The 21,565-nt window shown below is 29.5% G+C and overlaps 4 protein-coding genes across 5 annotated transcripts; 1 reads left to right on the forward strand and 3 right to left on the reverse strand.

Moving 5' to 3' along the window:
• Window positions 1-401: 401 nt before the first annotated feature.
• Window positions 402-1,799, reverse strand: LOC123268798. The gene is made up of 3 exons (XM_044734154.1): window positions 1,603-1,799; window positions 994-1,512; window positions 402-684 (listed from the first exon to the last, which is right to left on the reverse strand). The coding sequence occupies exons 1-3, from the start codon at window positions 1,652-1,654 to the stop codon at window positions 470-472; spliced, it is 786 nt and encodes a 261-aa protein (XP_044590089.1). The 5' UTR covers window positions 1,655-1,799; the 3' UTR covers window positions 402-469.
• Window positions 1,800-2,524: 725 nt separating this feature from the next.
• On the reverse strand, window positions 2,525-3,368 carry LOC123268855. The gene is made up of 2 exons (XM_044734253.1): window positions 3,039-3,368; window positions 2,525-2,975 (listed from the first exon to the last, which is right to left on the reverse strand). Exons 1-2 carry the CDS (start codon window positions 3,246-3,248, stop codon window positions 2,583-2,585), a joined length of 603 nt encoding a protein of 200 aa, XP_044590188.1. The 5' UTR covers window positions 3,249-3,368; the 3' UTR covers window positions 2,525-2,582.
• A 2,012-nt stretch (window positions 3,369-5,380) lies between these two features.
• Window positions 5,381-6,148, forward strand: LOC123269052. The gene has a single exon (XM_044734551.1). The coding sequence runs from the start codon at window positions 5,381-5,383 to the stop codon at window positions 6,146-6,148; it is 768 nt and encodes a 255-aa protein (XP_044590486.1).
• A 4,639-nt stretch (window positions 6,149-10,787) lies between these two features.
• Window positions 10,788-17,341, reverse strand: LOC123268853. 2 transcript variants are annotated; one of them, XM_044734251.1, is made up of 7 exons: window positions 17,202-17,341; window positions 16,112-16,364; window positions 15,236-15,406; window positions 13,644-14,960; window positions 12,357-13,187; window positions 11,315-11,844; window positions 10,788-11,224 (listed from the first exon to the last, which is right to left on the reverse strand). In XM_044734251.1, the coding sequence occupies exons 2-7, from the start codon at window positions 16,355-16,357 to the stop codon at window positions 10,870-10,872; spliced, it is 3,450 nt and encodes a 1,149-aa protein (XP_044590186.1). In that variant the 5' UTR covers window positions 16,358-16,364; window positions 17,202-17,341; the 3' UTR covers window positions 10,788-10,869. The 2 variants fall into 2 exon arrangements, with proteins under 2 accessions (XP_044590186.1, XP_044590187.1); XM_044734252.1 differs by lacking the exon at window positions 12,357-13,187 and having other exon boundaries at window positions 10,794-11,224.
• Window positions 17,342-21,565: the final 4,224 nt, after the last annotated feature.

Raw genomic sequence — 21,565 nt, forward strand, 5'->3', positions numbered from 1 at the left:
AATATATGTTACTATGTTAATAAAAAAATCTGTGCAATATTAAACCTGATTATATATTTACGTTTCCTTTAAAATCAATTTTATTTTCCTGGTAAACTAGTTAAGTATTAATTATAAATTTATTATTGAATGTGACGAATATTGTTTGCAATGAAGTAAATTTTTTTTTCTATCTTAGCTCTATTTTCTTTAATAACAAGCTTATTGAATCCTTGATTGTTGTACAAGTGAATTTGAAAACAAAAGTAAAATTATTCTAGTAAAAAAAAATTAAGATTTTAGTAATACTATGTTAGAAAATTTTTTATTTTACTAAAAAATAAAGTAAGTATAAAAAAAATGATATTACTTCTGAATAAATGTTAGTAAAAGAAAAAAAAAAATGAACAAATTTTTTTCAAATGCAATTGAATACCTAAGTAATTGTAATCATTCAACTTATTAAATTTTGTAGATAAATTGCTTGAATTTAAAACGGAATATACCATGCCTCAAGTTCAAAGCACAATTTAATGCCTAGCAGAAAAAATGCTGTTGATGAAGCAGTTTTTTGTATGAATTTATCACCACAAATTTGAGTTAAGAGACATTTCAATGAACAATGACATAAATCATCAAAGTATCTTAGTCCTCCATGAAGTAAATACTTATCAACTTCTTCTTGATGTCGTTCTCTTTCTTGATCTAAAATTAAAATTATTTATAATAATTTATCATAATATTTATAATAATAATATATCAAGTAATCAGTATTAATGATACTGAAATTCACTGATGACTGATAATCATTTGGATTTTTATAACACTTAAATTATTATAAAAAAAATTGAGTGAAAAATTCCATTTGTGGAAATTAAAAAAAATTTTAAGTGCGAATTTTTATAAATATTTTTTTATAGTAGTTGATTTTCTAAAAAAAACCCAGAAATTTTAAGATGTCTGCTAATTTCAGTATCATAAGTATTACAAAAAAAAATATAAATTTTTGTTTACCTAATAAAGCTTGTTTAGGACACGAAGAATCACAAGGAGAGCTTGGTGAAGGTAATAACGTTAAATCTAATTCACATCGAGATGGACAAGAAATATCTGAAGAAAATGACTCTTCACTCTCTTCTGTTTCAACTATTCTTTTAGGTATTCCTGAACATTCCTCATTTACACAATTTTCGTTAAGCTTAGATGAAAATCTTCTTTTCTTTTTTAGATTTTGCCGACGCCGAGTTGATGTTTTAGAAGCACATACATCTTCTTCAAATTTTTCTCGATGCTCAGAATATTTTTCTTTGTGCTTTGATTTTACAGATCTTTCTTTTGATCTTTTAGGGCGTGAACTTTCTGGACGTGCAGAGCTCTTTGGTCGAGAAAAACTAAGATACTCAGTCCCATCAGATGTGTCATCTTCGTTGTAATTTGATTGTAAACTTTTATTTGTTTTTCTTACAACCACGTCATCTTCACTTACTTGAATTGCCGCATTTCTTTCCTCTTCTCTTAGTGTTTTTTCATATGCTGAAAAAAAATTTTAAAAATTAATAACTCATAATTGCTGTTTTTATTTTAAATATTTAGTGAATTCTAGGAATTAACAAACATATATACCTTCACGACGTTTTTTACTTTTGGGACAATCTTCAGCACATTTAGAAGGCATTTAAGCATTTATTTGACGATATAGCTGTTAAATAGAAATCTCTACGCGAAGACATCATGGATTTTATTTCATCATATTCATGTCATGTATATAAAAATTAAGTATTGACGTAAAACAAAAGAAAACTGTTTATGCATGAAATTTTATATAGTACTAACAAAGCTAAAAAATTCAATTTTAAATAAAAAATAATGTAAGAAAAAAAAGTGTTTAATTATTTTTGAGTCTAAAGTTAAATTTTATAAGTCTGCTTTTAATAATTGATTATTAATAAACAGAATTTTCTCAAAAATTAATGTTAAATTTAATGAAATCAAAAAATATTAAATTATACTGAAATTAAAAAAATATATATTGTTACGGGAATGGAATATAAAAAACATAGTATAAAAGTTGATAGTACTGCAATTAAAAATGTATAATTGTCTATATGCATATCATGAATAAACGATAGATATTAATTTAATTTTTTGATGGCCGATATCAAAATAAATCAAGATAAAAAAAATTCTAATTTCAATGTGACTGTCTCCTGAAAAAATGATTTCGAGTTAAGAAAATTTATGTCTTTTTCTCAACTTTTAAAGTTTGCAAGCTACTACCTATGTGCACCAAAAAATAATTTTTTTTTCATGCTACTGAATACTGAATGCTAGAAATAAAAAACATTTTTAATAAATTTAATTTTTCAATAATTATTTCTGTGGATAATTTTCCATGAATAATAATTATGTGTCCTGATTTTTTTATCTCAGCTAATATTTTTATTTCCCGAAATAATTATTGAATATGCTAACTGCAGTACTACCGACATTTATCCTACATCACAATTAATTATTTAATAATAAATGATTTTTAATTAAACTGATATTTATCTATAACAATATATTTTTTTAATAAGCGGTACAAACTTATGAATATTTAAAATTTATATTGGTTTACAATTAGCATATAAACTTGGACTTGGCGTTTTTCCAATTCCAATTGTTGGTACATGCGTTGGTTTTTCACCTTCTTTAGCAAGTCTATAAGTTTTAATTCCGGATTCATTTAAAACAACATCCATTCGCGGTTCAGTGACTGGTTTTCCTTTCGCTTTGAGGTTTCTAATTGCAACTTCTCGCAACAACGGAGGAACTTCCATTGTTCTTGAAATTATGACTTCTTTCCTTGGTTTAGTAGCATCTATATATTTATATTCTTCGTCTTTAGGCACTAATTGGTAATCAGCTTTGTACGACGCTGAGCTTATTTGCACCAATTGTTCGAATTTTTTACCTCGGAAAACTCGTTCACAGAGAACCAGACATGTACGCTCCCACTGTTTACAAATTTTAATTAGTGAGTTAATCAATCATTAATTATTATTATGTTTTTTACTTACGATTGTATTGATGTAAGCAGGTCTTATTTCGACGACTGGATTCGGTAGTGCCGCAACTTTTAATATTTTGATGTAACAGGGTTCGGGATAGTTGTCAAATCTATGTCTAATTATAAGTCGTCCTACTCCATAATTTTTTAAGTTCCCAAGTATTTCCCACAGCGTTTTGCCAGCGAAATCATGCGTACGGCCAATATATTGATACCGCATTTTTTTTTTGTGACGTTATTAAACAAGTAAATAAAACAGAAAAGTTTCGAAAAACACCCAACGAGTAAATTTATGTGCAATGTATTTATTCAAGTTATTAAAGGTTATCTTAGAAATCATGTGTTGGTTTTTTGTTTACTACGCTGGCGCAAAAATTCATTTGAATGCGCTTGCGTCAAACTTTCATGGCGGTAAAAATTTGAAACTTTTAAAACTTTGATTTACTAATTTTTCAATTTCTCATGATTAAACTTCAATTGAAGAAATTGCATAAAAATTAAATTAATAAAAATTAGAAAAAAAAAAAAAAAAAAACGTTAACATTTTTGTGTTTATAAAAAATTAAAAATACAAAAAAATGTTAATTTACATGTACTTTAATTATATTCTATTGTATCTTTTGCCATCTGGCTTTTTGCTTTGGCATTTAAATCTAAATAAATAAAAAATAATAATAATAGATATTTTAAAAAAATTTTCACATACATTATCTCAAATTTTTACGTCCTAATTATTTTATTTTTCTATTCAAAAAAAAAAATTTTTATAGAAATCTTTCATTAAAAGTATAATTAATTCACGAAACAATACAAAAATTTTTTCTTCAAATGAATTATATTATCAAACTTTCTTTTCAAAAATCTTATAATTTTTAGAACTTATAAATGAAATACAATACGCAAAAAAAAATAAAAAATCGGTAGACTTATAACTAACAAATTTTATTAACGATTTTAAGTCGACATACAATTTTTTTTAAAACTAATAAAAAAATTTACTATAACTATATTTATAATTTTTATCTTAAAAGAAGCTGTATACATAAATAATTAAGTAGATAAATCATGGGGTCTAGTGCACATGTAGTCTATTTAAGTCCTTTTACCCCTTAAGCCTTTATTTCCTTAGTATAGCTTTCTTTCTTCTTTGCCTTTTTATTGCGGCTGTGGATCGACTCGTGTTTTTGTGACATAGGGAATCCACTGAGAAAACCTATACCAATACAGTCGGAGCAGGGCTAAATAAGCGGTAGGGTGTCCGTTATTTACCAATTTGGTTTTTGACTTTGCAGCGTTCCTAAAATTTTTAGTTCGACCTAAAAAAAAATTTTAGACCCATATAAAATTCGTTCCCACATAAAATTCGTTAAGAATAGTAAAAAGCAGAGCCAATATCCTACCAGTTTCTATATCAATAATGATATCAGCTCTGACCCACAAGATATTGCTAACGAGTTCGCGCGGTATTTTAGTAATGTTTACACTCAGTTTGACAACTCGGTTGATCTCTCCGAAATAGGCGCTATTAGTGACTACTTAGGCGGCACTATTCTCCCTAGTGAGGATGATATAGCTAAGTACATCAACCGGCTACCTAACAAACTATCGGCGGGAATTGACGGCATACCGTGCATAGTAGTGAAAGATGCTTCTGCGTACTTTGTTAGGCCACTAACGAGGCTTATAGAGTGCAGTATCAGGCACGGGATTTTTCCAACACAATGGAAAAATACGAAAGTGTGCCCAATACATAAAGCCGATGATCCCGCGACAATTACTAATTATAGGCCCATCTCACTAATCTCTGTCTTCGCAAAGGTTTTTGAGATGTACATTTATGATCAGTTATTGCCGTATTTTAGCGTGGTCATTAGTGATTCGCAACATGGCTTCTTTTATCATCGTTCTACGGTAACTAACCTAATATGCTACACTGAATACATTAATAACAACATTAATAATGGAGATCAGGTAGATGTTATCCAAACGGACTTCGCCAAAGCATTTGACAAAATTGACTTAGTTATATTAATACACAGGCTCCGAGATCTTGGGCTACCATCCTACCTACTAACTCTGTTAATCTCCTATCTCACTAACAGATCTAACTATGTGATATTCAATGGATTCCGATCTTTACCGTTCAAATCAACCTCTGGAGTCCCTCAAGGCTCGGATTTAGGGCCGCTATTATTCCTTATATTTATTAACCCTCTAGAAAGCATTATAACGTGTCCTTTTGAGCTGTTTGCAGATGATGCCAAGTTTTATCTTCGTATAAGATCGTGGACAGACTGCATTATATTACAGAATAACCTGAATGCGCTGGCGGCCTGGTGTAAATTAAACAAAATGCAAGTCAACGAGCGTAAATGCGTGGTAATATCTTTTAGTAAATCCCAAGCTGACATCCAATATCCCTACACTATCAATGAAATTGCTCTTAATTATGTCTCATCTTGTAGGGACCTTGGAGTTATCTTTGATAATCATCTATCGTTTACCAATCATTACGCTGCTATAGCTGCATCAGCTCTCAAGACCTTGAGATTTGTAATTAGAATGACAAAAAATTTTAAAAATCTAGTAGCAATTAAGGCCCTATATTCAGCCCTCGTTCGACCTAAGTTAGAGTATGCGTCGGTTATCTGGTCACCGACCTATAAAAAGCATATACAGAGCCTCGAAATAATACAACGTAAATTCATTAAATATCTTGTCTACAAGAAAACTGGTGACTATCCGGTTCGTGGAACCGATTATCTCGATTTATGTAGGAGCACTAATATGCTGACTCTCGAAGAGAGAAGAAAATGTGCGGCGGTATTATTTGTTATGGGTGTTTGTAGGAGTCTTATTCACAGCCCAAATTTCCTCTCCTTGCTCCCTATTAAACTCCCATCGCGTAACCTCAGATCCTCGAATCTCTTCCATCTTCCTCTAGTGAGATCGACTTTGGCACAGGCATCTCCATTGTATAGACTCTCAGCAATTTGTAATTTCGTCGTTGCCAATAATAATGATGAGGATCTTGAACTTGATCTTTTCGGATACAATCAACCGCTCACTCCTAGTACTCTTACGTCAATAATTCTGAAATTGCGGGATACCGATACTTAACTCCTCATAATATAACTAATATAGGTACACTTGGTCCTGGCTAACAACAATAGGAGCTGAAAATGTAACTCTGCATATGTAAACTTGTATCATTTCTATTTTTTCTATTTTTTTCTTTTTTTTTCTCTTTCTTTTTACTACATTAGTTACTAAACTATATATGAATAAATACATTAAACATTCAATTATTAAGTTTTAGTTTATATAGAGCCTTACACTATCTTAAGATTGCTACAATGTCAAAATCTTCAACTTTGTAAAAATTAAGTAACCCTGTTATTGGCCCTTTGGGCTGTTGGGTTTATGTAATGGAAAAATAAAATAAAATTAAAAAAAATATAAGCTCTTAATATTGATATTGAACCGTGCCACAAAGACGATACATTTTCCATTTAAATAACATGGGGTTTTGGCACGTTTTACAATTAATTTTTTTGTTTTTATGCCAATTCATATATGACAATGGCAAACAAGTATTTTTGTAGAAAATTGAACGCTCTACAAAAACTTTCTCTTAACTTTTTTTGATAAATTTACTTGCTCAAAAGTTATTTAAGCTCAAAGTTAAACTAAAAATAATTTCTTCATTTTTTATTATTTTGAGCGAAAAATTGTCATTGTTTATGTAGAAATTAATTGTTTATTGACAAAAATATCTCATTTCAACTGTATTATAAGTAAAATTAGTGTTAAATATTCCGATAACCAGAAAATTTAATCTACAATCTGAGTTACTCTGAAAATTTTGCAGTGTATTTGATAAAATGTGACAGGATTTATAAATTTTTACTAACAATTTAGATTCATTGTGCTTAAAAAATATTGGTGATTCTATAACGAAGATGTCTATGACTTTATTCGAACAATTTAAGCTCTCAAGTAATTTCCTTAATTCATCTCCTTCACAGTGGCCGATGTTAGATCAACGTCAGTACGTTCTTGTCAGTTTGACTTTCCTTCGTTTTTATTGCTTCAACTACTTTTTATTTTACTTCTAGTGATACAGAATCATCAAAAAAAGTTAGTAAGGCAATTTCGTCTGATAAATACGACTAATCAAGTGATCAAAAATATACAACGTGCTTATGATTATTAAAAAATGTAAATGTAGTAAAGAACGATATTGCTGAAAGAACAGTTGCTTTAGTTGAAGGATTCATTCGGTTTGGTACTAAAGACAAAGATCAAAAAAAGTATTTTTGGAAAATTGTACAGTATCATCGTGAATTATATCCTTCGTGCAATAAATATTATTATATAAATCTAACTAGTTAACAGTGAACAAAAAAATGTATAAATATAATAATTTTAATTAATTTCTGTTTTATTGTAAACTTTGTTTTTTTATTATTTTGAAATAATGTTAAATTCAAAAACTTTTGATGAATAATGAAGTATATTGACTTAAATCATTGATAAGTTAAAATGATTAATTTTATTCTGTTATTAATTCGTTAATTATTTTTTTCTTCCTATTCGGCCCTCTGTAACTTCGTTTCTGTTGAATTTAGGAAAAAAATAGACACAAACAATTTTGTAGAAAATTAAATTTCCTATGAGGAAATTGAGAGCAAAATTAAAAAAAATTTTAGTCTTGTAGTTATTTTAAAAATAAAAAAAAAAGAAATTTTACAATGTTATTTAAATGAGATAGGAGACCACCCCTTGCGCCAGCTCAATTTTGGAGATATTGAGCTCAAAATTTAGGAGAATTTTTTTTTTTACATTAAAGACACTTTAAAGATATGATTAATTGAAAAAAAAAAAAAGTTATTTTGACACAGTCTAATCAACACTGTAACTAAGCACGTAGATCAAAAACAGTATGTCATTCAAATTGTAAGTGGATATAAAAAGAAATTTCCAAATGTCACGAAAAAATGTTCAATAAAATAAATTATGTTCATTAATATGTTAAAAATTTATAAATCCTGTCACATTTTTTCAAATAAATTGCAAAATTTTAAGAGTAACTCAGATTGTAGATTAAATTTTCTGGTTATCGGAATATTTAACACTAATTTTACTTATAATACAGTTGAAATAAGATATTTTTTTCAATAAACAATTAATTTTTACATAAATAATGACAATTTTTCGGCCAAAATGAAAAAAAAATAAAGAAATTATTTTGAGTGAAACTTTGAGCTTAAATAACTTTTGAGCAAGTAAATTTATCGAAAAAAGCTAAAAGAAAGTTTTTGTAGAGCGTTCAATTTTCTACCAAAATACTTGTTTGCCATTGTCATATATAAATTGGCATAGAAACAAAAAAATTAATTGTATAACGTGCCAAAACCCCATGTTATTTAAATGGAAAATGTATCGTCTTTGTGGCACGGTTCAATATCAATATTAAGAGCTTATATGGGTCTAATATTTTTTTTTAGGTCACAAACTAAAAATTTTAGGGGCGCTGCAAAGTCAAAAACCAAATTGGTAAATAACGGACACCCTAATAAGCGGTCACCCATCCGACTATTTATTATCCACAAGAAATGTTGCTTAGCTTGGGTAATCACCAAAGTCAGACGCATGCCGCATGGCTATCTCTACTGTTTATTATTAAGTAAGTATTCATATTTAAAAAAAATTAAAAAAAACGTCAATTAACATTTTTATGTTAATAAAAATTATAAATATAACAAAAAATATTAATAGAAATTTAAGAAAAATTTTCACATACACTCTCTTGAGTTTCTACTTCATAATTATTTTATTTTCTTTTCAAAATTAAGATTTTTCATGGAAATCTCTTATTAACAGTATAATAACACCGAAAAAAAAATTAACTTGAATCAAGTAGATAATTTTGAAGAACTTCATTTCGTTGATTTGAGTAAAAAAATTTTTAAACTAAGAAATTTTTCTTGGTTTCAGTAAATTTGACTTGATTCAAGAACTTTTTGTTTTGATTCAAGACAATAAAACTTTTTAAAATTATTTTATTGTACCCCTGATAAAAAAAAAGTATTGAGACAAAGAAAAAAGTATTGGTTTTCTAGTCAATCCAATACTTTTCAATACTTTTTTCTTTGTCTCAATACTTTTTTTTATTCAGAGGTTTTAAGAATTTGTTTCTTCATTCAATTTAATTTTTTTTTCTGTGAATTTTTGTTAATTTTTAAATGATTTACACAATGTGTGATCTTTTTATATAACCATGATATTGATTTTTTTTTATTTATTTATTTAATTACCAGGATACAAAAACATATACACACGAAGTATGCACTTATGGAGGTGTTAAAGTTAACACCTGTATATAGGCTTGGGAAAATCTAATCAACAATATAACAGGACTTATCAGGAAAAACAAGTATCATTTTACAAGTATACAAAAAACTCAGTATAAATGGAAATACGCGATTTAGTGACTAAATATTAAAATCCACTTTATTATCTTTGCTTATTAATATTATTTTTTTTAATTTAAAAACTTTAATGTCTGTGGTAATTTTTTATAATACTTAATTGCTACATACTTAGAGATTTTACATGATATGTTTTTATTATAGAATCTTAGGTAACTGCAAGAGTTTGGCCCTGCGGCTTTATTCTTGTAATTTTTATATTCTTCTTTACAATAATGATAATGATAACACAATGACTCTACTATAAATTTTTCTTCAATGCCCAGTATTGGTGTATTATCATCTTTATCACACAAAAATTGAATTCATTTATTTTGAGTTCCTGCTTGTTATATTTTTATAACTACTCCTCCAAGCAATAATACCATAGTTTACAATACTATCAAACAGTGCATAGATAAATTTATATATATTTTTTATCTTTAGTTTTATAAAAATTATTGAGACCATAAAAAATTAAAAATTTTCTGTGTACGCGTATATTAAGATTTTAGACTCAGAGATTTGGATTCTTCAATAAAATTAGGTTGCGATACCATACGATAGAGGGCAGTACATTATTTTTTTCTCGCAAGCGCTGATTAGATAGTCAGTTTGAATAAATAAAACAATCCTCGAGCTACAAACCAGGGCCCGGCAAGTGAGTTGGCGTCAGGTTACTCTGGCGACCAACGCCGAAGGGAAGAGGAAAGTTGTTTCGAGATTACTCGAAGATGTGTTTTCTGCCGCCCGCGCGTTCACGACAAAAATCGATGCGAGCATATGTCGGGTCCGATAATTTTGCTTATAATTAAAATTTTTTGAATACTTCATCAATTTTTTTATTACCATAATCCATGAAACGATGTCAATTTTTTTTTTCAAATTCAATAAAATTATTAAAAATACAATATCAATTCACTCTTATGATCATAAATCATTTAATTTAATTTTCAATATTTTATAATTTTTATAACTTACAGAACATAAAACTATTTCCATGTTATAATTAATTATTCATTTTAATTAGTTAAAATCATTATATTTATTGACGAATTAATTTAAATTTTACAAAGTTTCGAAAATCATTACTGAGATCTAAATTCTCATACTTAAATGTATCATAGTATAAATATAATTATAATAAAAAAGTATTGTTTAAATAATACATTACATATTGATTATTAAAAACATTATATACAAAATTAACAATAAGTTAAGCATGTTTGAAAACTTATTTTTATAAATTATGAAAAAATGAAGTTTTACAACATCAAGTTGCAGTTAGTTTTTAAATAAATAATATTAACTGACTTACTAAATAAAAAACTTAAATTAAGCAAAGTAAAATCAAATAAAATAAGTATCTTAGTAAGAGTTTTGACGAATCCAGTCTAAGTAGTGCGAGACTCGCGTATAAACACCAGGAACTCCGGGTTGTCCACAACCGATTCCCCAAGAAACAACACCAGCAAGATGCCAAATCCCTTGTCGCTCACAGACCATCGGGCCACCTCCATCACCTTTGCAGGCATCTTTACCTTCTTCTCCTCCAGCGCAGATAAAGCCGGAATGAAGGTTGAAACTCGGTCCTAGTCTAGTTCTTTTCATTTGATTTTCGCAAACTGCATTGCTTACAATGGGCACATCGACTTCTTTCAGAATATTTTGGTATTTACCAAAATCACCAAAAGCATCTTTGCCCCAACCTGTTGTCCAGCATCTGTGTAGACAGAAAAATTGTTTTGATATGAAAAATATTAATTAATAAATCAATATAAATTTTCAGATAATTAATGAAGGATAAAACTACCTTGTGCCAGTAAAATCATCATGAGGGTTTGGTAAACAAGCTGGACTGATATGAGGATTTTTCTCAAAGTCAACATCGTGGTCGAGTTTCAAAATAGCAATATCGTTGTACAAAGTACCAGCATAGAATTCAGGATGAACATTAATACTGACAATATCACGTTCAATGTACGGATAAAATTCAACATCATGATTAACGTCCCATTCACCTAAGCGAGCGCGAAGATCATGTCCCAGGTGAGTTTTAACACAATGAGCAGCAGTTAAAATATGTCTTGGTGATATTAAAGTTCCACCGCATACATAAACACTCTCAGAAGGATCTTTCTTTAAGATGGCTACTTGCCAAGGATATTCTCCAAATTCCGAGTCTCCGTCAACGTAAACTGGAGTCTTTATACGTCCATTGATTCCTTGACCATTTCTGACTCCACATTGACCATACTGGGGTCGATTATTTCCGGGACGAATTTGATTCTTTCGGCAACAAACGTGTCTTGGTCCACAAACTGGTGGTCTTCCAAATTGACGCTGTGAAAAAAAAAAAATATTAAAATTGACTGCAATCAATAAAAAAAAAATAATTGAATGCTAAATATTTATGTACACTAGGTCAGCGTTTGCTTTTAAATCAAATTTGCAAATGTCAGTTGCGTATTGAATTTAAAATTTATTGGAAGCAGTCGCGACATTTCAGAGATCTGGTAAAAGCTTTATAAACAGCTGCTGTTGTTAGTGTGATTGCAAAGTAAATAAAATATCGTGAAATATGCATACAAAAGTAGTACAGCTAGTTTATATACATATTTACAATTTGAGCAATATTTAGAGAGCTCATATTATTAAAGAGTATAAGTTATTGTGCAAAAAAGAAAGAAGAAATAAAGAAAAGAAACAGAGAGGAAAATAAATAATTAAAGTCAATAGTCATATAATACTCCTTTTGGTCAACAGTCAGTGAGTCGGTATGGAATTTCCACGGTAATTAATTCCAATGGTCTTCATCCAAGGGCCTTATGAACGTATGAACCTCTTGATCTTACCTCTTTAATCTCAACCCGATTATCCAGATCTCGCTTCTTTCGGTCTCGAAAGGCTACATTTCCTTCACTACGAGCATGATTGTTATTTTGTGATTGTCCAAACTCATCAGCGCTAATATTACTTTTAGCATTTCTATAATAACCGTTAGCATTATAGTCAGCAAAATCATAATCTTCATTATCTCTAGCATATCCTTGATAGCCTCCATAATTTCCTGCATAATGTCCGGGATTCTCTGCGTAGCTGCCTCCGTATCCATGCCCTGGTCTATATCCATGTCCATGATCATACCCTTGATGGTTGCCTGACCAAGAAGGTTCTTGATTTTGATGATTATGATAATGGTTATGGTAATGATTTTGTGGTCTTTCTTGGTAATGTGGCTTCTCGAAGAAAGTTGGTTTATGATAATACGATGGACCACTTGGATAATATTGCGGTGCATAGCCACCGGAATAATGACCGCCAGGATATTGTCCTCCTGGATAGTATCCTCCATGACCTCCAAACAGCGCTTCTTTTTTGGACGCCAGTATGTTGCCAAGTTTGTTAACCAATCCATGATTTGGCGTTACGTGCAAGTTAACAAACGGTTTGACAACTTTTTCGCCGTATTCATCCTTGGATACTTGCACTGACACCAGTGGATTGACAGACAGCAATCCTAGGTCTAGGCCGTTACTACCACCACCATAGCCAGGATAAGGATTGGATAGTGGATTGCCGCCATATGAATTGACGGGATAATTTCCTCCTTGTGGTAAACCAAAACTCACACCCCATGTCGGCCGCAGATTCAATTTTGATTTGTCAATATTACCAAGTAATCGCTGCAAAGAGAGTCATACTGCCAAATAGAGATCCAAGTTCGACTGTTTTTTTTTTAAATTTATTTTTAAGAAAAAATGATAAGCATTTTATTTATATTTATAAAGAACTCCTGGACCTCATTTCTGTGACTGAAACAACTTGTCGACAAAGTTTTTTTTTGTAAAACCTAACTGTATGTCTTGTTTTTAATTAAAAGTGTTACAGATGGATTACTAAGAAGAAAGAAAGAAGTGAAACATACATAGAAAATATTTCACTGTTGATTTTTATACACAAAAAAAAGTAAATAATTAATAATAGCATTGAAGCATTCGACATTTTAATTGAAGATTACGATTCGAGGTCCGGGTATTCAGGGTTAGTTGGCAGCCCTCACCATTAAAAGAATTTATTTTAACAAGCGACATACCATTCCAAGCAGTTTAAAATTATTATAAATATTATAATCAACTTACGCCTTGAGTATCATCATTTTTAGGTTGCGCTTTAGCTTCACGTTTGCTTCTTTTTATTTCTTCACCAGATTTATTCTTATCCGCGTCATCTACTTTCTTGTCACTTGAATTTTTCTGTTCTTTTGTGTGTTGAACTTGCTCCGTAGCATTAACTTCCTTTGGTACTCGAATAACTGACATGGTACCATTAGCATCGGTAACAACAATATCTTCAGTTTCTGCATCGATATTCTTCCCAATATTCCTTGGATCGATAGCAAGGAACAAGTCATCTTTGCGCCCTGCTTGATCAATAGCTGCGCACTGATCATAAGGAACACAAACACAGTCATCATAATTATTTGATCCGAATCCATTGTTAAAACTGTTAGACCCAAAGTTATTATTAAACCCATTAGACCCTCCTAAATTATTGTTGAATCCATTGTTTCCTGCTCCAAAGTTGTTGGTACCAAAGTTGTTATTAAGCCCATTAGACGCTCCTAAATTATTTTTGAATCCATTGTTTCCTGCTCCGAAGCTATTGGTACCAAAATTGTTGCTTCCAAAATTACTGGCTCCAAATTGGCTGCCAGTGAATCCAGAGTTTACTACTTTACCTCCTTCTTTACCATTAAAGAAAGAATCACGTTTAGGTTTTTCATAAACTGGGTACCGATTAGCATAACTGTTGCCTGAGGCGGCAACGGGGTCCAAGCTATTCCCGCTTGAAGGAGACTTTATTTTAAATGCTTTTTTGTATTCATCAAAGTCATTGTAAGAGTTACCGTATGAACCTGATCCATAACCGTAACCATTACCAGTCAAACCATTGCCAGCAATAGCACTTGGTCCAACTATTGAAGATGGTTTGTTTCCATCGGTGTGATGGTAGTGGTGGTGAACGTGTTGCTGAAGACCAGAACTTGGCTGAACAATCACTTGTTTCTTCTCAATAAATTCATTATTGTTTTCCGGCACAAAGTCATATTCACCATCCAAACCAGTGTCTTCGTAGATTGGTCTTGGGCCAGAGCTTATGCTGGGTTTTTTGTAACCAGGGTAGGGTCCTGAAAAGCTAGGAGGTGGTCCAGAAAATGGAGGTCGAGGTCCAGAGTAGTGTCCGGAACTTGGTGGGCCGTAGACAGGTAATCCAGAGCCAAAGCTTGGAATAGGTACGGGCTTTGGAGGCCCGTATACGAAAGGTTTCTTCACAGGTATTGCTGGTAATGGACGACCGACTGGTTTTATGGTAACTGGCTGAGCGTATATGACTTCTTGAGGGTGAATATCACGGTGAGGTGAGTAGAATGGACGTCTTCCTTCACTGTCATCACACTAAATTAATTGAAAAGTGAGTAAATTATTTAAATATTTTTATAATTAGCTTTTTATTTATGATACTGAAATCAGCAGACATCTGACAATTTTTTTCATTTTTATTAAAAATTAACCATAAAAAAAAATATTAAAAAAAAATTTGCACTTGTAATTTTTTTTAATTTCTAAATGTGAAAATTTTTTATAAAAATTTTTTCATGATAATTTAGTTGTAAAAATCTAAAAAATTGACAGATGTTTTTTCATTTCAGTATCATTTTTATTTTACTTACATTCATCAAACCCAAGGAACAAAGTTTGTCTTTGATAAAAGCACGAGCTATCGTGTCGTTGCCTGCTTGAAGAACTGTTTTTACATCGGGGTCTGAGTATAAATCATCGTATCCTGCGATATTGCGACCTTGACGACTGGATTGCAAAATATTTTCAACTACTGCGTTTTCCTGAAAGAAGAAAAATAATGCAAAATTTGAAAATTGTTGAATATTAAGAAAAAGTGGTGTAAAAATCTCACCAGGTGATGCAAAAATTTTATTACCTGCAGTGTCAACTGAGGTAATTTAAAATTTATATTACCTGGTGATATAAAATTTGTATCTGATGTATTTTTTAATGAAACTAACCTAACGGCTTCTATATTCTAGCTTTGGTTATAATAAGCAGTAATTGCACGTAGATTGAAGCTTTTTTCTGATAATTATAATGAACATAATTTTTATTTTAAAAATACTCAAAATCATCGGTTCTATACTTCTTATTTATTTGTTATTATTTTTTAGGAATAAAAATGGAAAACTATAAATATGAACAATCGAGAATATAACTTATACTTGGACTGACAAGCGCAGTTGATTTACGCATGGGCTATAACTGATTAAATTTATACCTCAGTGATTCAGTGTAGTTTTTAAACCAAAATTTTTATATAATTTTTATAATTATTTTAAAAACAAAAAATAATTTTTTTATCGCTACAATTTATTAGTTATAAATTTATAAAAAATTATCAAATGATTCTCTATTTTAGAATCGAGTGAAAATCTTGAAAAAAAATAAAAAAGACTAATAAAAATTTTAGCTAAATTATAAATGTCAACTTTCGCAGTAACAATCTAAATATGGATAAGATAAAAAAAAAATTATTTTACCGAAGAATAAGCAGATTCACTTGAGCCATCCTGAGTATTGTCACTCAATAGATCTGGCTGAGTGTCTCCGGATGAAAAACTCAAAGGACGAAAAGAGTCTTGAGGTGAATTTCCAGCTGCTGTTGGCTCTTGCCAAGACCATTCAGTCTTCTGTTCGGAAGACGATGCTGCTGATGATGATGATTGGAAAGACACTTGAGTAGCAAGTCCTTGAGCCAGCAAGCCCGTTAAGAGGATGAACCACATTTTAATCCTAGAAAATAGTAATGTAGGTGATTAATAAAAATTTCTTCTTTTACTACCATTAACAGTGACATTGACGATTTGATGATGATGATGATGATAATATTCATTATAAGTATCTTGCAGCTAATAATTGTAAGAAAGATGCAAAACATTTGTAATGCGAAAGTGATGTTTTATCATCCGGAAATACATTACTTTCCATCTACTACTTTCTTTTCTGTATTTTCGGTTCTGATGATCTCATACTATTTTCACAATCTTACCGCGAGACATTAACAAACCGAAGAAACTACAGTAAATAACAATATAATTATTATTTTATTTAAATTAATAACAAATCATAGTTTAGACATTTCTTCTTTTTTCAGATTGTTTTATTGAATTTACGATATACTTTACTCTAAAATTGGCATCCGTTGTTGAGAAACTTTAATCAAGTGTTATGGCACATCTTTATTTTTATTAGATGCGTGAATCCCAAACAAAGAGAATTTATTAATATTCCACTGACGTATTAACGAAAGTGAGAGGAAGTCAGAGAAAGTCGTTTGACCGGTAAAGACGAATAAGTAGCGTGTCTCGAGTTTTGCTTACTATATGTATACATTACACCTACTCATGACTTATGACCGATATTTATCATTCAGATTAATAAGTCAAGTATTTTTGAATGTGTTTTGATCCAGTGAAAGTTGTGATTTAAAGACAGACAAAAAAACGGCTCTAAGTAAAAAACTTAATTTTATAAACAAAAAATGAGATTAAAAGAAAGAAATTGATTTTTAATTGGTTGTGATCTAATTTAAAAAATTGAATCTATAACAATGATGTCAAGTGTACCTACCTCTTGTTGTATCACTTTAACACTAAACTCTTCAACACAAGAATCGTCTTTATATAGAGGCTTGTCTCTTTCTCCCCTAAACACTTTCTCCTGGACACGGTCTCGTCACTCGTAAGTCTGAGCTTTTGTCGACAATCACCAATCTTATATACTTAGGTTCAGGATGCTAAGGAAACGTAGTTGGTTAAAAAAGTGGGGTACTATATGACTCAGACGTCATCATACAGATCCATTAAGTAGTTTGATCAAATTTTGACTGCTAAGTACATTGAGTACCAATGAATGATCAGCGGCTATTTTTAAATAGATTTCATAAAAATTTATTGCTTGGTGACTTAGTGGCTTTGAAATTACTTCATAAAATGAAAACAATCGGTTAATTTCTTTGAAAAATTGATCATTCATAATTTTAAAAATTCAAAAAAAGCAATTTTTCTGCTCTTATTCGCCAATAACTTTTGAATGAAAAAAGATGGCTTATTTTTTTTAGAAAATTTATGACAAATTTAATTGAAATTAACTTCAACTTGATTTGAACAAGTTTTGATAATTATTTAGAAGTAGGGGTTCATAATATTTAAACCCATTAAAATAATATTAAAATTTTTTTTTGAACAATTACATATTTTTTTTTAAGTTAATCAAAAATAGAGTAATTAAAAAATGTAAATTATTCGAAAAAAGAATTTTTTTCTAATATTGTTTTGCCACGTAAAATGTTTGAAAAAACTATAGATTCATGTGGACGTATTATATTAAAGATTTTGGCTTGACATAAAATTTTTCCTAACGTTAAAAACTTTGAAATTAATTTAAGAATGTATTTTTGATATTAAGCATAATTTGAAAAATGTTTTTCAATAATCTTTTTTTCGATATTTTATTGCCAAAAATAGTTTGGACCCGGTTTCTAAACAATTATCAGAATTTCTACTTCATTATCATTTCTAGTAAATTTATAGAGGTTTCAAATTATTCAAAAGAATTTAAAATTATGTTAATACAAGGATCTGGCTTATCATTTTTCAAATTCTGCTTAAACTTAGTACATTTATTCTCTGAAATATTCAATTTGATAAGTTAAAAAAATGAACATGATTACTTAGTAACTTTAGAAATAGTGATCATTTAAAATAAAATCAAAAGCCAAATAAAAAATAACACCAAAAAAATTCGAAATAAATAATGATGATTTTTTTTTTGCAAAAAAACTCTTTAATTGACTTTTTTTATATCAATATTAACATTTCTTCTCAGCTTAACGTCGTAAAGAAGTTTAACATTTGTAACATTAAAATTATCATTTTTTTTTAAATTATTTATTTTTTTTGAAAATAGTATGTTTCATTGCTGAAAAGTACAAAAGAGAAATGTTAAATTGAATATTGGCAACACAAAGCCACAGTGAGATCAACAACCTGGAACAAGCCCGGGGTTTCCCCGACAATTAGCACGACCACTATTGAGTAATAGATTTTAATGGCAAAGTTGAATTAATTAATGAAACGAAACAGATAAATAAGAGAAAAAAGCAAAGAACAAAACAGTGAATTATTATTTTTTATTCTATTCTATTATGTATGTCCTTTAGAAGATTGGGAACATGTTCCGAGAACTCGGACATCTCATAGCTCTCAAAAAACTCTTTCAACACTAAAATTTTTTAAACGTAAGCGTTATGTAACTAAAAGGTAAAAAGTCAAGTGAACCTTCAATGACGTCAAAGAACCATCAAGGACTGAACAACTAATTATTATAAATCGCGGGGATTTTCAGTGAATGAAGTTATGCAACAAATTTTTTTGGTCGAGAAAAAAATTATGTAACGTTAGATCCTGGTTCTCGTTCATAATGTATGAATTATTCTGGCTGAGTTCTTTCGTTCAAAGAAAAGTTTCGTGCGTCACTAGAAAGGCCGGATAGTATTATTGAAAGTACGAGTTTGTATAAAAAAAAATAAACAAAATAATGAGCAGAGCTTGTTGACAAACATAATAGCATTGACGAGCTAGGTAATTATTAGGTTTCATGCTTAATGAGGGCTTATATTTTTTACCAGTTACGGTATCATTGATAAAGACAATGATTGCTGAAATTGGTTGCATCGCAAACATATATGATTTGGGTAAGGTCAATGGTCTTGTAATGTTTTCATCGAGAAACTGTTGCAATATTAAATAATCATAATTCACCGCTTCAAGCCCTTCGGCGTTAGAGAATTGAATCAGTTAAAAGTTGCCAAAAATTATAGTGGGTTTTTTTTCCATATTTAAATTATATGAAAAAACTTTTGTCGGAATTAATTAAATGTGTTGAGGGTATTTTGTACTCTTTGATATGGTAATAGATCACTTTGTAAAAAATGTTTCATCTATTATATCATACGACAACCATATAATTTATCATGAATTTAAAATTGACGACAAACACTTTCGACAGCTCAATTTGTCAAACAGAAGTCTAATAGTATTTTAGAGTCGTTTTTTTAAATGTCTTATAGAATGCTTCTATGTAAGAAGTACGGTTAAAGAATTAACGTTTAATTAAATCAAAAAGTTGATCAGCAGTTCCAACTTTTTGACCTTAGTTACTATGAAGTATCTAGAAACGACATATGGATGTCATTTTTTTTTCAACCCCCAAGAAAGAATGAAAAAAAAATAAAATGTTTTTTTTTTTTTTAATTTTGAAAAAGGGATAAGAGCGGGAATGATAAATATCGAATAAAAGCTGTAGAGAACCAAATTTTAGGTAAAATTGATCACTTAGTTTTTTTGCTATTTTTAAAACTAACAGAGTTATAGAATGGTTAAAAGTTGAAGTATGACAATCATATCTTTGAAAAATCGCATAAACAAAGTTTTTTTCTCATTTGTTTATAAAATCATTAACCATTTAAAAATATTAATTTTTAATTTAAACGACTTTATTTGATAAAACAAAGAATTATTTTCTCAACTATTTTAATTATCCTTTCATAAATCGAACATAATTGTCATATTTGGAAACTTATAATCAAGTTTAAGAATCAATATTGAAAAGTAAATATTTTAAAGAAAAAAATGGTAATGATTGACCTTTAAAACTGATTAAGGCTAGAAATATACTAATAGAAAAATTAACTTGATTAAAGGGTGACACGCGTTAATATCTCCGGACAAAATATCCCCGAAAAGATATCTCCGACAAAATATCCCCAGACAAAATATTCCCGCGACAAAATATCTTCGCGATAAAATATCCTCGGACAAAATATTTCCAGACAAAATATCCTCGAGACTAAATATGTGTTGGCCTATTGTTAGACAAACACACACAAAAACCATGTTAAAAGGGCGAAACGACTATCCGCATTTGTGTTGGTCTAATTTCGAATAAACATACACAAAAACCATGTTAAAAGGGCGAAACACGATTACCCGCGTTTGTAATGGTCTATTACTGAGTAACCACACACAAAAACCATGTTAAAAATGTGAAACATAATTACCCGCGTTTGTGTTATAATGCTGCGATTAATTTTCAAATTATTGTTGACGAATTTTTTTATTTTTTTAAGAATTTAGACACTTCGATGTTAAATTAATATCTAAAAAAATAGTGTAGCGATTAATCTTTATATATTTATATTCTGTTAATGTGTTAATTCTATAATATGTGCTTTATGACCAGACATTAATCTTATTGACATAGCTATAATTAATTTATTTTGTGATAATTATTATATTGTTTGTTGACAAATTAAATTGTTGACGTAAATGATTATAGTACTAAACAAAAATGTTTGTGAGTAGTAAAATTTTTTTTCTAATTATAAATTTTGATGTACTGAAATTAATAAATGCAAACATGTTAAAAAGAAATATTTATTCTGTATATATTTCATAACATTGTTTATTTTGTGTGTTATAGCGGACTATAAAATAATATTTATAGCAGACAATAATTTTTATTTTATAAAATATTGAATTTGTTCGATTTGATCGTTTCATAAATAATTCTTGTGATATTTTGTTTATTAATATTTGACTGCAGTGATATTTTGTCGCCGGGATATTTTGTCCGGGGGTATTAACGCATGTAACCTGATTAAAGAGAAAAAATTTTGATCTGAGAAAGTCATCTTGAAGATCATCTTTGTTTTGAGCAAAGAAAAAAAATCTTCATCTCAGTAACAACTACTTAAACAAAATATTTTTTTTTCTTTTAATTATTCAAGATAATTTTCTTGAGTTTAAATATCTTTTATTTTGAATCAAATTCAATTTTTTTATCAGTCTAAAAAGTTTTTGAATAAAAATATTTGTCGTTAATTTTCGTAGAATACTAAAATTTTTATAAAATTCTGGAGTATTCAGGACAAG

This window comes from Cotesia glomerata, linkage group LG7 (genome assembly GCF_020080835.1).
Source record: "Cotesia glomerata isolate CgM1 linkage group LG7, MPM_Cglom_v2.3, whole genome shotgun sequence".
Classification (NCBI taxonomy): Eukaryota; Metazoa; Arthropoda; class Insecta; order Hymenoptera; family Braconidae; genus Cotesia; species Cotesia glomerata.

Bases quoted from the DNA above. Each gene is read 5' to 3' on its own strand.
- LOC123269052 (XM_044734551.1), top strand. From the start codon at position 5,381: ATGCAAGTCAACGAGCGTAAATGCGTGGTAATATCTTTTAGTAAATCC.
- LOC123268853 (XM_044734251.1), bottom strand. From the start codon at position 16,357: ATGTGGTTCATCCTCTTAACGGGCTTGCTGGCTCAAGGACTTGCTACT. The intron at 15,407-16,111 runs GTAAAATAATTT...TTCTTCTTTCAG, and splicing joins GTGAATCTGCTTATTCTTCG to GAAAACGCAGTAGTTGAAAA. The intron at 13,188-13,643 runs GTAAGTTGATTA...CTCTCTTTGCAG, and splicing joins AAAATGATGATACTCAAGGC to CGATTACTTGGTAATATTGA.
- LOC123268855 (XM_044734253.1), bottom strand. From the start codon at position 3,248: ATGCGGTATCAATATATTGGCCGTACGCATGATTTCGCTGGCAAAACG. The intron at 2,976-3,038 runs GTAAGTAAAAAA...ATTTGTAAACAG, and splicing joins CTGCTTACATCAATACAATC to TGGGAGCGTACATGTCTGGT.
- LOC123268798 (XM_044734154.1), bottom strand. From the start codon at position 1,654: ATGCCTTCTAAATGTGCTGAAGATTGTCCCAAAAGTAAAAAACGTCGT. The intron at 1,513-1,602 runs GTATATATGTTT...ATTTTTTTTCAG, and splicing joins AAGTAAAAAACGTCGTGAAG to CATATGAAAAAACACTAAGA. The intron at 685-993 runs GTAAACAAAAAT...TTTTAATTTTAG, and splicing joins TCCTAAACAAGCTTTATTAG to ATCAAGAAAGAGAACGACAT.